This window comes from Lissotriton vulgaris, chromosome 5 (genome assembly GCF_964263255.1).
Source record: "Lissotriton vulgaris chromosome 5, aLisVul1.2, whole genome shotgun sequence".
Lineage (NCBI taxonomy): Eukaryota > Metazoa > Chordata > Amphibia > Caudata > Salamandridae > Lissotriton > Lissotriton vulgaris.
Genome location: NC_141693.1, coordinates 1,987,335,208 through 1,987,348,771, shown reverse-complemented (window position 1 = coordinate 1,987,348,771; position 13,564 = coordinate 1,987,335,208). Strand labels below are relative to the sequence as shown.

Genomic DNA, 13,564 nt, shown 5'->3' with positions numbered 1-13,564 from the left:
CTTAAAAAAACAAGAAATCTAAATCCAGTTCCCTATTGCTAAAAAATGAGATGTTCCTTGGAGTACCCCAAACAATTGCATGTAAAACAATTTTCTGCCTTTTGCAGATTAGCTATATCGGTGATAACCCTGACACCAGTGCTGAAATAACAGCAGAGACATATTTATTACGATATATAGATTATATAACATTTATTGGCTTGTTCTCTGCGTTGCAAAATTGAAAATCATTCCTGATACCTGCATACGTTTGAGCTTTCTGGAAAAAATAAAGAACAATGGGCCCAGTTCACAAATTGCATTTTGTAGTCCATAAAGTAGTACTAAAATAGTACTACTTCCTTACTGCAAAATGAAGTTAGGGATGTGCTCCGACAGGCCCAACCATGTACTCTCAGTGTCTGGAAAAGGCTGGGCTCAGTGTTATATTCTATCCTCCTCACCTAAATATGTTATATCCAACAGATGACAGGCAAGTTAAGGTGCTGTGTATTGGCACCGTCCTAAAAAACAACTGACATAATCGAAAGCAAACGTTTGGGGTTTCTGTTGACTTATGTACCATATAAAATGATTGCTTCCCATGTCAAACCCAGTGGTAGGGTTAGAATGCCATCTGTTAAATTCAAGGATGTTATGAGGTCTTGATAACCCCACCTGTTATATTCAAACCTTGTGTGTACTTGATTTTCTCTTGTTCTTTCCTCTTCCATTTTTATGTTACCTGTTACAGTGTTTGTACAAAAGCTGATATTTATTTAATATCCATCTAGTGTAAGAAATGTGTTGTATTTTATTCTCCTGGTCACGTGAAGGACCATTTAAAAGGCTGCACAAACCTTTGCGGTCCATTACCAGTATCAACCATAACATGAATGTTCTCCTGTGAAATCATTGATCCTACTCTGTGTTTTACTACAAGGAACACGCAATGTGCCTTCCACGCGACCTGAACGTCTGTAATCAATTACTGAATGTCTGTATTCAATTACTGAATGTCTGTAATCAATTACTGAATGTCTGTAGTCAATTACTGAATGTCTGTATTCAATTACTGAATGTCTTGCATTAGTTTTCTCCTCAACAATTCAATGTTGCCATCCACGACACCTTCCCCAGACCTGGTTGGCTTATTCTTTTTCGATACACTTTTCTCTCTCCTTTCGCCTAAGCTTTGGTGCAAACTTGAGTAGAACTGCTGGCAGGGCCAGCCTCTTCCTCCATTTTTCTAGGATGATTCACTGAGTACCATTACTTTTGGTAAACGTAAAACGTGTTACTCACTGCAGAGAAAAGGTGCAAAAACTGTAAAAATTCACATGGTCAATGACAGGTACTCAACTCACTGCATAGAAGGTAAGGGTGACCAAAGCTTGATATAACACCCTTTAGTAACTAATATTAAATAAATAAAATTATTTCAGCTCTCAAATTATTTATTTTATCTCTGTAATCGAATTCAAGTTTTTTTCCAATAAAACAATGTTGGCAGTGCATATCTTTAATGGTGATAGCCAAAGAGCGGAACTGTAGGTGAGCAGAGCACATGGCCACTGGGTAGAGACAAGAGGAGGAGAGGTGCAAGCACCTGGAAGAAGAGTAAAAGGGTGATTGGCTGAGTTGAAGACAGGCTGATGGATGTAAACCACACATATTTAAGGAAGGATATAGAGGGGGTTTAGGGAGGTGTAAAGGGGAGCTTAGGGAGGGGCATTCTAATATAAGCACCGACCCACATATGAAAAGCTACATTTGTAACATTTTCTCCATATCCTGATTTCACAGGTGGAGACATGTAAATTGTAAATCTACACTTTGCAGTATATATACAGGTATTTTGACTTGGCCATAGCTAGCATAGGTTAATGATTTTGATGCTTTGGATTCCATTTTTAATATATATGTTTTTGATAAATTGGTATCCAATTCTCAATCATTTCCTGAAGGAATCATAGCCATCAATCGATTTTTTGGGGCCATTTGCCATTCTGCACATTAGAACTGCGTCATCTGCATGGCGCAAGATAGGATTGAAATTTGAACAAGCCCTAAAAGTGTCCTAAGGAGCTGTGGCCTATGCTGACTTTGGCACTTCAGAACCAGGTTCGAGTCTCTGCGTCGGCTCAACATCCTGTGATTCTGGACAATTCACTTAGGCACTGATTCCGATCCGACCGACATCACTGCGGATTGGGAACCGACTGACCTCATGTCGACAGTTCCAACCCCACCGTTAGGATGGAACCGCACATCGTGCGGTCGCAAGCCTCCATTCTTCAGTGGAAGCTTGTGTGGAGGTCCGAAACGGCCGCAGCACAAGCTCCCTTTGCAAAATTGAAGTTTTTTAACATCCCTGTACCATGTGGAAGGCACCTCAAAGTGCCTGCCACACGGTGCAGGAATGTGTGCCCCCCAGGGCCACATGCTGAGGGCTAGTGGGAAGGGGGCCTTCGCTAGGGGCCCCCAAAGGTCGCTTTCTGACAGCCTTTCCATCTCAGAAAGGCCGAGAGGGAAAGGCTTTCGGAAACCAACATCATAATCCCGAGTGCAGAAACGCCATCCCTAAGGGATTACGAGGAGTTTTTGAGGGGCTCCATGAGATAGTTTGATTGTATTGGTCCATCCCTCCAACTGCTGCCTCCGACCGCACGCATCCTAATGCGTTACTCAGACCGCAGCAGTAGATGCCATTTGGATCACAGCCGACATGCTGTCAGTTGAGGTCCGAACTGCATCATAATGAGGCCCGTAATATACCGGTGATTATATATTTCTTTAAATGTGAGCGTGTGTAATATTATCTAGTGCTAATGTAACGCAGCATACTTCTCACAGTATGATAGAGTTTGCATGCCACCTGCAGATGATGTGTGATCTGAGTAGATAACTCACATCCCTATGTCATATCCTTTAATGCAATGGCCATCTTTAATGCAGGATATCTCCAGTGCGTCACGTTACGCTGGAGATGCCACTGTTAGTCACAGGTGGGGCATAAAACACCATTGGTATTCACACACCACAGCATGTGTATTAACCCTTTGTATGCTGATGACGGAACCGCTCCGTCATCAGCTGCGGTGGCGCTGTGCTGATGACGGAGCGGTTCCGTCAAGGCCCGCCCGACGCTCCTGCACGGCGCGTATTCCGCGCCTGCGCTGAGCGTTCTATTAAGCTGGCGGGGCCATGACGGAACCGCTCCGTCATAAGCACAGCGCAACCGATGCTGGTGACGGAGCGGTTCCGTCACCAGCATGCGCCCGCCGCTCTTCCACCCGGCCCCCGTAGCACTGCGGCAAAATAGCCGCCACAGTGAAGGGGTTAATAAACACAGGTGGAAGCCAGAGGACTGTATATAAATTATGGAGTATATAAATTATATTGTAGGATGAATAATGCTATATTACCGTGTAAGGGCTCTGCCCACACATTTTTTTTTCTTTTGCTTCCCCTTTGCAGCTCTCTCCCTTCCATTTTTTTCCAGGTTCTAATATCACCATGATTTGCTTTTATAGCTTTCCTTTGGTTTTATTCACCATCGCTTTCTGCAACTTTGTACAGTGCTTTGGCAATAGAGCTTGTAAATTCTGTGAAATTGAATAAAAACCGGCGGCTCTTCATTGCCTCTGTCATTCAGGATAGTACTGTACAGTCTTCCAAAAGGGTATGGTTTACACTACATATTCATTGATGTCAAGTCGCGGCTGCTGCCAATATAAAGTGGCGGGGTATTAATATGAAGGAAAAAAAAGACATACCTGCCGGCCGTCAGGTGCCTTGGTGCTCTTCTGCTCCCCTGCTCCTGGGAGTGCACGAGACATCATCAAAGACTTCCATCCAATCCAGACACTGCGCTCATGATATTACAAAGCATGAGAGCAGCACCGGGATTGGCCTGAGCAGTCTGGATTGATGCTTGCATATGTCGGTTTGGTCGTCCTGAGACAGCCGGACAAACCGACATGCGCACTTACAGTGCTCACCACTCTTCCTCCTGAAAAGGGGGGCCCTCGGCCCCCCCGCCCGCATGGCTGTGCGGCGATCCCCTCTCCCCTTGCTTCCTGGTGGTGGGGGCGCGACCTTCCGGCGTCAAATGATGACGCAGGGGGTTTGCGCCGCACCACCGGCTGGCTGGCGCCCGACCCCTGACCCGGAAGGCGTTGTGCAGTCTTCCGGGTCGGAGGAGCGGGTGGCTGGGGGGCGGGGGGAGGGGGAGTGCCGCCCCCTCCCCGCGCGCGATGCTGGGAATAAAGGAGGGGGGAGCGCTCAGGTGGCCCCTTGTCGCCTGGACGCTCCCCCACACTGGTCGTGCCCCGCGCTCGGGGCTTCCTAATTTTCTTTTCTGATATTTCAGGTTGTTGTCGGCGGTCAAGCGGCTGAAGGAGGCGCCGAGTCTTAGGAGGACAGTGGCCGAAAGAGAACGTAATATTTTCCCTTTCACTGCAGGTCAGCGCCGAAGTGAGGACTGCTATTTGGGGTGCGTGGGAGCGCGACATTGGAAGCAGACAGTCTGAGCATGGACCGTACGTTACGGAGCATTCACCAGGCAACTCGGGTACAGTGGACGCTAAGTCGGTGGTGTCTGAGTACGGGACCGTGGAACACGCAGGACGTCGGTGGTAAGAGGAGAGCGTGGGGCTCGCATTTCATTGCTTCTAGTGGCCGCCGGGTGGGTCTACGTTAGAGTTTGGTCACCCCTGACAATCGGACAAGCCGGTGTGTTGCGGTCGCAGTTGCATGGTGCTCACAGCCCCCGCGTATCCTCCATCTGTTGAAGGTACAAGTGTGCACAGGTCGCGAATCCGGGCAGTAAGAGTGTCGTACAGTGGGCAGCAGAATGCCTGGAGCTAAGGGGGCTAAGGGGACGAAAATGGAGATGATGATGCAAGCCATGATGCGTAGCATGATTGCCATTGATAAAAGGTTGGGTAAGGTTGACGATCTGGAGGCTCGCATGAATGAGAGGATTGATGGTATTGCGGGCCCACAGGGTAGGCCCAAATAGCAGATTACTGTGCCTTTGCCAAGGGGGGATTTCGACACCTCACCTAAAAGGAGCAAGGCCAAGAGATCTAGGCACAGCGCACTCGCTCCTGCACCTCCAGCTGTTCCCCCTACACCCGAGCCGGTAGTACTGACTCCCACGGCACCGGCTCCTGCCTTGCCACCGGGGGCCCCTCCTGTGGGGCCGGCCCCGTCTTTCCCCGTTGAGCCGCTTCCAACGGCCCCCCTGCTAGCACCTATTGGGCACCCCCGCCACCGGCCGCCCCTTTACCTAGCCAGAATAGGGTAGAAGGCACGGTTGGTCCCACTCCCATAGACGTCTTGGCAATGATCCCATGGTTGAATAGATACCCAGACCACACAGCGGCTGCCATACTGCAGGAAGGTTTCTCCCAAGGTTTCCGGATCCCGGCAGGGGGATACACAGGCAGCGCACATTGCAGGAATCAGTTATCGGTACAGCATAACCCTGCAGTAGTGGCTGCTAAGATTGGAAAGGAGCTGTCCTTGGGCAGGATAGCTGGGCCATTCCAGGAGGTGCCGGTCCCCGACTTTGTGTGTTCACCACTGGGTGTAGTACCCAAGAAGGAGAAGGGCGAGTTTATACTGATTCACAACCTATCGGCACCAAGAGGGGCATCTTTGAATGATGCGATAGATGATGGTGTTTGTAGTGTGAAGTACTCTTCATTTGACCAGGCCGTAGAATTATTGCGGGGATTAGGGCCGCGCTCATTAATGGCAAAATCGGACATTGAATCTGCTTTCCGTCTCCTACCTGTCCATCCTTTGGACCACCACCTCCTGGGTTTCGCTTTTGAAGGCAAATTTTACATGGATAAGTGCATGCCTATGGGTTGTTCCATATCATGTGCATACTTTGAGACTTTTAGCTCTTTCCTAGAATGGGTCATGAGGCAGTCGACGGGCCACAAACCGATCATGCATTATTTAGACAATTTCCTTTTTCTAGGAGCGGCGGGTACTCGGGAGTGTGCTTGGGCATTGCAGGAATTTTGCGTGCTCATACGGGCTTTCGGGGCCCCGCTGGCGCCTGGGAAGACTGTTGGCCCATCCACCTGTTTGGAATTCCTTGGCATTGAAATAGATTCGGTGGAGGGGTGCTTCAGGTTGCCCAGGGACAAAGTGTCGAGGTTTAGGGCTGCACTCCGTCAGTGCCTACTCAAAGACAAGGTTACCTTACAACAACTGCAGGAGACTGAACTTTGCATTGCGGGTCATCCCAATGGCACGCCCCTTCTCACGCTCTATTGCCCAAGCCATGAAGGGATTGCAGGAGAAACATCACTGCACTAGGTTGTCATCTGAGGTTCGCCAGGATATGCGGATATGGATGGCATTCCTGGAGGACTTTAATTGCACGATAGTGTGGCCCGGCCCCCCCACTGCATCAGCAGAGTTGGGTTTATGGACAGACGCTGCTGGTAGCATGGGCTTTGGCGCCATCCTGGGGACCAAATTGGTCGCCCACAGGTGGCCTGAGGAGTGGAGGTCGTGGGGTTTGAACACCAACATCGGCTTTCTGGAACTGTTCCCGATATGGGTAGCATTGATGGTCTGACCAGAACACCTATGCAATCAATCGGTGGTGTTCTGGTCGGATAACATGAGCGTGGTGGAATGCATTAACCAGCAAGCGGCACGGTGTCCATTCATACTGCGCTTGGTAAAGGAGATTGTGCTGCAATGCTTGAAATGGATTGTAGTTTTCAGAGCCAAACATGTGCCAGGCGTCCTTAATAATGCGGCTGACGCCCTTTGTTGCTTTAAAATGCAGGTATTCTGGGAACAGCTTCCTGCAGCAGACCCCTCGCCAGCACATTTCCCGGCTGCTCTCTGGCAGATTGGTGCCCCAGACTACCGCACCTCATGGCAGCTAGCTTAGCCCCCAGGACCAAGGCAGCATACGAAGGGGTGTTCTTGTCTTACCGTACTTTCTTGGGGCACGGGTGGGAGGTTAGCTGGGCGTAAGAGGACAGTTTTGTAGGTTATCTGGAATTGATGCACATAGAAGGGCGCTCAGTGGCAGCTGCAAATAGGCATAGGGCGGCTGTCTCCTTCTTTGCACAGGCCAAGGGCATGAGGGATCCTACGTACACTTTTGTGGTGTGCAAGGCTTTGAGGGGTTGGCACCGCATACAGGGACACTCGACGGATACGAGAAAGCCGATAGGTCTAGTTAGGCTCACAGCCTTATTATCGGCACTTCATGGCGTCTGTAGCTCAACATGGGAGGTGCTGCTGTTCAAAGCTGCGTTAGCACTAGCGTTCTATGGAGCTCCAAGGATAGGCAAGTTGGTAGCGACATCAAAAGGTGATAAACAGGGCGGCCTCCAAGTGACCTGCGTTATGATCAGAGAGGATACAATGTGGGTGACAATTCAAAGATCTAAAACTGACCAGGAGGGACGGGGGGATACCATAGTGCTCCATCGGGCTCGGACCAATCCTTGCTGCCCGGTCTCGCATCTAGAGGTCTTTAGAAGGCAGCGGGATGGTGCGGCCGGGGGGGGGGGGGGGGGGGGCACTATTGTGTCACGCAGACGGTACGCCACTGACCAGGTATCAGTTTAGAAGAGTCTTGGAGTTGACGGTCGCAAAAGCAGGCTTGGATCCTATAGAATTTGGTACCCACTCTTTCAGAATTGGGGCAGCAACTGAGGCAGTTGTAAGGGGACTCTCAGTAGAGAAGGTTAAGAGAATTGGAAGATGGTCGTCTGAATGTTGCAAACGATATGTACGGATTGACATGTTATAACATGGCACGGTGACTCACGCCTGGTATTTTCTGCTCTTTGCAGTTTCTCAAACCTGTCACGCGGGGGAGGAACTTGCCGAGGGGCGTCAAGGAACGACGGCAGCTCAACACAAGCGACAAGAAGATCAACGGACATTGGTGACTTGGATTGTGGGCCACTCTTATGTGCGGCGCGCTAAACATGTTTTTCTTTCAAGTGAAAGGAGGAGATGGTCGGAGAAAAAGGGGTTTTGTGTTTCCTTCTTTGGGAGGGAGGCTTATGCATCAGCCAGTTCAGAGATTACTTTCAGGAACTCTTATCTCAGCAACCCGCCCCCGTCAGTGGTGATACTTCACCTGGGGGAGAACGATTTGGCCAAACTAGGGAGGCGCCTCCTTATAGAGGAAATCATCTCCACTGCCGGGTGGGTGGCCAGGACATGCCCGGGTTGCACGAGAGTTTGGTCGCAACTTATACCTCGGTGGCAGTGGCGAAGGGGGGACTCGGTCAAGGCGTTGAATCACTCGGTAAAGAGGATCAACACACAATTGGCCAAATTATTTCGAGCCCCCCGGTTTCAGACGATACCTCATGGGTGTATTTGGGGGGAACATTTCTACCTGCGGGACGGGGTACACTTGACTGAGCAGGGAACGTCCTGTGGTCTAATAACATATTGGCATGGCTAGAGGGATTTGCGAGGTGAGTATGACCTTTCTTAGGAGTAAGAAGGGGGGAGGCCAGATCGTCGGGTAACAATGCTGACCTGTGGCGGTAAGGTCATGACTGGTGAGCAGCTATTTTAAGGTCTGAGGGGGCGGCATCATCCTTTGGAGGTGTCCGCCCAATCGGAGGGGTCACTGGCCCCTCCTAGAACTTCAGGGGCAGGTATAACTGGTGCTGCAAAGGGGCGTGGGTAGGGGAGTCACGCTGTCCTTAGGCTGGTAGCCACCCCGCACGTACTCATGATGTCAGCGTATAACGCGAGTAAGGGCCCTCCTTCAGTGTTTAAATGGAGTTCACGGAGTGGACCGAGTAATTAACTGGCTCGGCTGCGCATGCGCACCTGCGGTAAGGGCGCATCTAGTAGGACCTGACACCGGTTAGTGACCTCGCCATATGGCCAGAAATGTTAGTATGCAAAAATTTTCAGAGGAGGATGTTAGATTCGGTTAGGAAACAAGCTGTATTAGAATCTTGTTAAGGTTAGCCTATCATACTTGTTGATATGATTGTATCTAATGTTCCTGAATATTTTTGCATAAAATTGTATCTTTTGTTTAATAATTTTATTATTTTGTATCTTAATAAATATGGCCGGGGGGTCTTGCGATCCTCCGCCTTCCAAAGACAATCATGTTCCGTGTCAATGTGTTCTGGGTTGATGTGGGGCCACAGGGAGGGGGGCGGTAGCCGTCACTGACCATGTGAAAAGGGGGGGCCTCAGCCCCCCGCCTGCATGGCGGTGCGGCGATCCTCTCTCCCCCTGCCTCCCGGTGGTGGGGGCGTGACCTCCCGGCGTCCAATGATGACGCAGGGGTGTGCGCCGCACCACCGGCTGGCTGGCGCCCGACCCCTGACCCGGAAGGCGTTGTGCAGTCTTCCGGGTCGGAGGGGCGGGCGGAGGGGGAGTGCCGCCCCCTCCCCACGCGCGATCCTGGGAATAAAGGAGGGGGTAGCGCTCAGGTGGCCCCTTGTCGCCTGGACGCTCCCCCACACTGGTCGTGCCCCGCGCTTGGGGCTTCCTAATTTTCCCCACCCACCATCCCTGGAACATTGCAGTGTTTGTGCATATTCTATACCTGTGTTATTGTGAAGATTGACGTGTATTAATCACTTATTTCCCGTTTTAGAAGTGGTAGTAAAGCATAAATGTTGGTTACAATGTTTTTTGGTGCATATTGTTTACCTGTTTAGTGTGTGTATTGTCGTGTATTAATTATGTATTTCCCGTTTGGGAAGTGGTGTTGAAGCATAAAATGTCGGTTGCAATTTTGTTTAGGCCTTTTTCCCCTAGTAGCCGGACGATGGATGTCTTGACATGTTGATTTAGATAGTGTAGTTGTCCTTTAGATCTTTTTCCACAGGTCGTCGTATTTATTAGGGTATGGACATGCGGTAAGGTCATGACCGGTGAGCAGCTATTTTAAGGTCTGAGGGGGCGGCATCATCCTTTGGAGGTGTCCGCCCAGGGGGAGGGGTTACTGGCCCCTCCTAGAACTTCAGGGGAAGATATAACTGGTGCTGCAAAGGGGCGCGGGTAGGGGAGTCACGCTGTCCTTAGGCTGGTAGCCACCCCGCGCGTACTCATGCCGTCAGCGTATGACGCGAGGAAGGGCCCTCCTTCAGTAGTTAAATGGAGTTCACGGAGTGGACCGAGTAATTAACGGGCTCGGCTGCACAGGTGGACCGAGTAATTAATGGGCTCGGCTGCGCATACGCACCTGCGGTAAGGGGGCAGCTATTAGGACCTGACACCGGTTAGCGACCTCGCCATATGGCCAGAAATGTTAGTATGCAAAAATGTTCAGAGGAAGATGTTAGTTTCGGTTAGGAAACAAGCTGTATTAGAATCTTGTTAAGGTTAGCCTATCATACTTGTTGATATGATTGTATCTAATGTTCCTGAATATTTTTGCATAAAATTGTATCTTTTGTTTAATAATTTCATTATTTTGTATCTTAATAAATACGGCCGGGGGGTCTTGCGATCCCCCGCCTTACAAAGACAATCATGTTCCGTGTCAATGTGTTCTGGGTTATTGTGGGGCCACAGGGAGGGGGGCGGTAGCCGTCACTGACCATGCTGCAATGACCCGGCCCCTCCCAGCACATGCATGGCTCAAAGGCTCAGCCAGCCACTTAAAAAAATAAAACAATAATAACATTGTTTCATCATCATTTTATTTTTCAACCGCTGGCTTCGAGCCGTGGGGCAATGCTCCTCTGCCATTACGAAGGAGCCACCACTGTTTAAGATAAATATACAAAAACGAATTTATGATAATAAAAGCAGCACTGGCCTCAGCTCCTCAGTGACTCTATGCAATAATGTCATGTTTCTGTTTTCAGGGCTTCTCTTTGTCTCTGGATGCAGAGGGTGCTTCCTCGCGCTTGGAACCTGATGCATCTCTGGAAGGTACAGTGCTCACGCCTTCCGGGTCTCCCTAGGGTACTGTGTGGGTATGACCTTGACAGCCTGCAAAATAAGGCACATGTTATGTTAAAATATTTTACTTTGAATACGCATGTAGCGCTTCTCACACAAATGTTTGTTCCTTGGCCCTTTGCTGTTTGCTGGTATTTTTTCCTAGTTCAAAGATACATCCTCAACGTCCTGCAAACCTATCTGTTCATCTTATGCACGTCACAGTACTCAATGTTGGCAGAAATTACTCAGCCTTTCACACTTTATAAAACTTGAAACAAGTTCCAATAAGTATCCAATAAAGGATAACTTGAGTAACTCTCCCATTGTGTTAAAGGTCACACTTTGAGTTTGTTGAATATTTTTTATAAACACATTTAACTATTCTTATTGTTCATCATCAGCCAATGGATAACCTCAGGCACTAAAATAAAATAATGGACACAGGGGCGTAGGAAATAATATTAAATTCATTACATTATTTGGACTTTCAAGCTAAATATGTATAGAATAGTTTTAAGTGTAAACAATTAAATGCTTTATAATTAAAAAAATAATTACATTTTTAAATAATTCAACTATATTTTAAACTTTTGAAAAGTATATTGTTTATTAATACAAAAATACATATGAATCATGTTTAATGCACAGTAAGTAAATATTAAAATGTTTGTGACAAATGTGTTTAATTATTGATTATAAATAGCATTTATAAATGAAAAAGTAATATATTTTAAATATTGCATCATTTAATAAACATGTAATTTGAAAATGCTTAATTATGAAATACATATAATACATATTAATTAAACATTAAAATCTTAGTGAGAGTATTTTGTTTAATTTTAATTACAAATAATAATTTTAAATTAAATAAATGTATTTTAAATATGACATTATTTAATAAACATTTGAATTTGATGAGTTAATGTCCTCTAATATTTTATTTTATTAGGTGTAGGCCATAATAATTATTTTAAAATAATTTATGTTTTTAGTTTATTCTAAATAGTTTTAATAATTGTTCATGAATTATTCAACTTTATGAATTTTCCCTACACTTTACCAAAACGAGATCTCCACTCTGGTGGCAGAGCTCTCCATTTACATTTGAAAAGTTACTGGTAGTATATTCAGTCTTAAATGTCGCCACTCCCTTAGGGGGTGGAGACTTGTAAGTTTGCACTTCGGTGTTAATCTACACTCGGAAGTGGTGAATAACAAAAAAGTGTGGACTGACACCTGAGTACAAGAGTACATTTGCAGTTGAGTAAATCTACATGTGTATATTTACCTTTGAGCCTAGAACTCAAAGCTTAGTAACAATAAAGGACAGACATTGCCTCCCTTGAAAAGCAATGGAGGGCAAGGCGTTCCTGCAAAGAAAGTTAACTATTATTGGTAAAACCAATAGTTCTTGCCTTTTGGATCTACTAGTGATTAATAACAATGCTAAACCGCATTGACATAGCCAATAGGTCTCGCATTTATACGAGTTTGAGCTTTTATTTATGTTTTGGTTTTTAAAATATAAATAAAAGGCATTGTCATTTTCAATGCCAATAGCATAAACTCTCTCAATAGTCCAGGTGCAAGCAAGGACTGGGGAGGAGGGGAGAAGACTTGCTGGAACATGCACTTTCATGGAGCGCAACATCAATAACATGTAATCTCCCAAAGCCTTCACTGTGCTATATAATGGCTATCACTTGTAGAGTGGAGAATATTATTGCCAGCAATCACTTGAGCTGAATCCTTTCTTGTGACCGCAGAGTGGCCCAAGTAAACCTGCTTATAGACTCCAGTTTGTGAAGAAGATAAATAGATCGACCCCTCCACTTGTCTCTTTAACACCGATTGCAACTTAAGACACTTGCCACCTGTGCTGTTGTAAACAAATTCAAACATGCCCGTGTAATGCATACATGTAACATACTTGAAAAAGCAAACAGAGCGCTGGAACCAGTACAAACCCTGAGTTCTTTCAAGAAAGGACAAGTAGGTACCTATTTGAATAATATGCTTGTCCAGAGGATTGCTGTCCTTCCTGCACAAAGAATTCAAATGTTTACTCATGCCATGGAGGCACCTATTTCAAAATACTCACATTGACCATTTATTTAGATTATTTTGATTAGTAGAAACACACACCGTAATAAAGACCGATGCTGCACAATGACTTGCAGTGTCAGATGTAAAACCCAATAATGTGGCTATATAAACAAGCAATAGACCATGCAAAAAAGATGAATGCACCCTTATGGCGATATAACGAATGGAAAACATTGTAACGTGAATAAAAGATGAATGACTGAGTAATACGGGCGTAAGCTACACAGCCACACACTCCTGTAATTATTTTTTTTTTTAAAACAGTCCAAACAATTTGGCAAGTATAGGATATCGCAGAACTTCAAGGATGTGAGGATTATGGGGAGTTAGCTGCTGTTACTGTGCAATAAAGAAGCAGACAATGGACAGCTCAGCATGATGCTGTGTAAGCACACATCACACCGCTGTGCTATCTTTAAAAGTCTAGGGCTCTGAGTGTGCAGATACAGTTATTTGGGTTAAGGCTTTAGGAACGTGTACTGCATCCCACTCCTGAGGCAGTTTACGTGCGATGTCCGTGCCCAGGGGTAGCTTTCTGTGC

General features: G+C 46.9%; 1 protein-coding gene across 1 annotated transcript in view; it reads left to right on the top strand.

Moving 5' to 3' along the window:
* ADAMTS13 (ADAM metallopeptidase with thrombospondin type 1 motif 13) overlaps nucleotides 1–13,564 on the top strand; it is a 251,929-nt gene that overhangs the window by 16,474 nt on the left and 221,891 nt on the right. Inside the window, exon 2 of the mRNA XM_086924723.1 lies at nucleotides 10,836–10,902. Within this exon, the coding sequence (XP_086780849.1) occupies nucleotides 10,836–10,902 (67 nt within the window). The remainder of the gene's footprint in view (nucleotides 1–10,835; nucleotides 10,903–13,564) is intronic.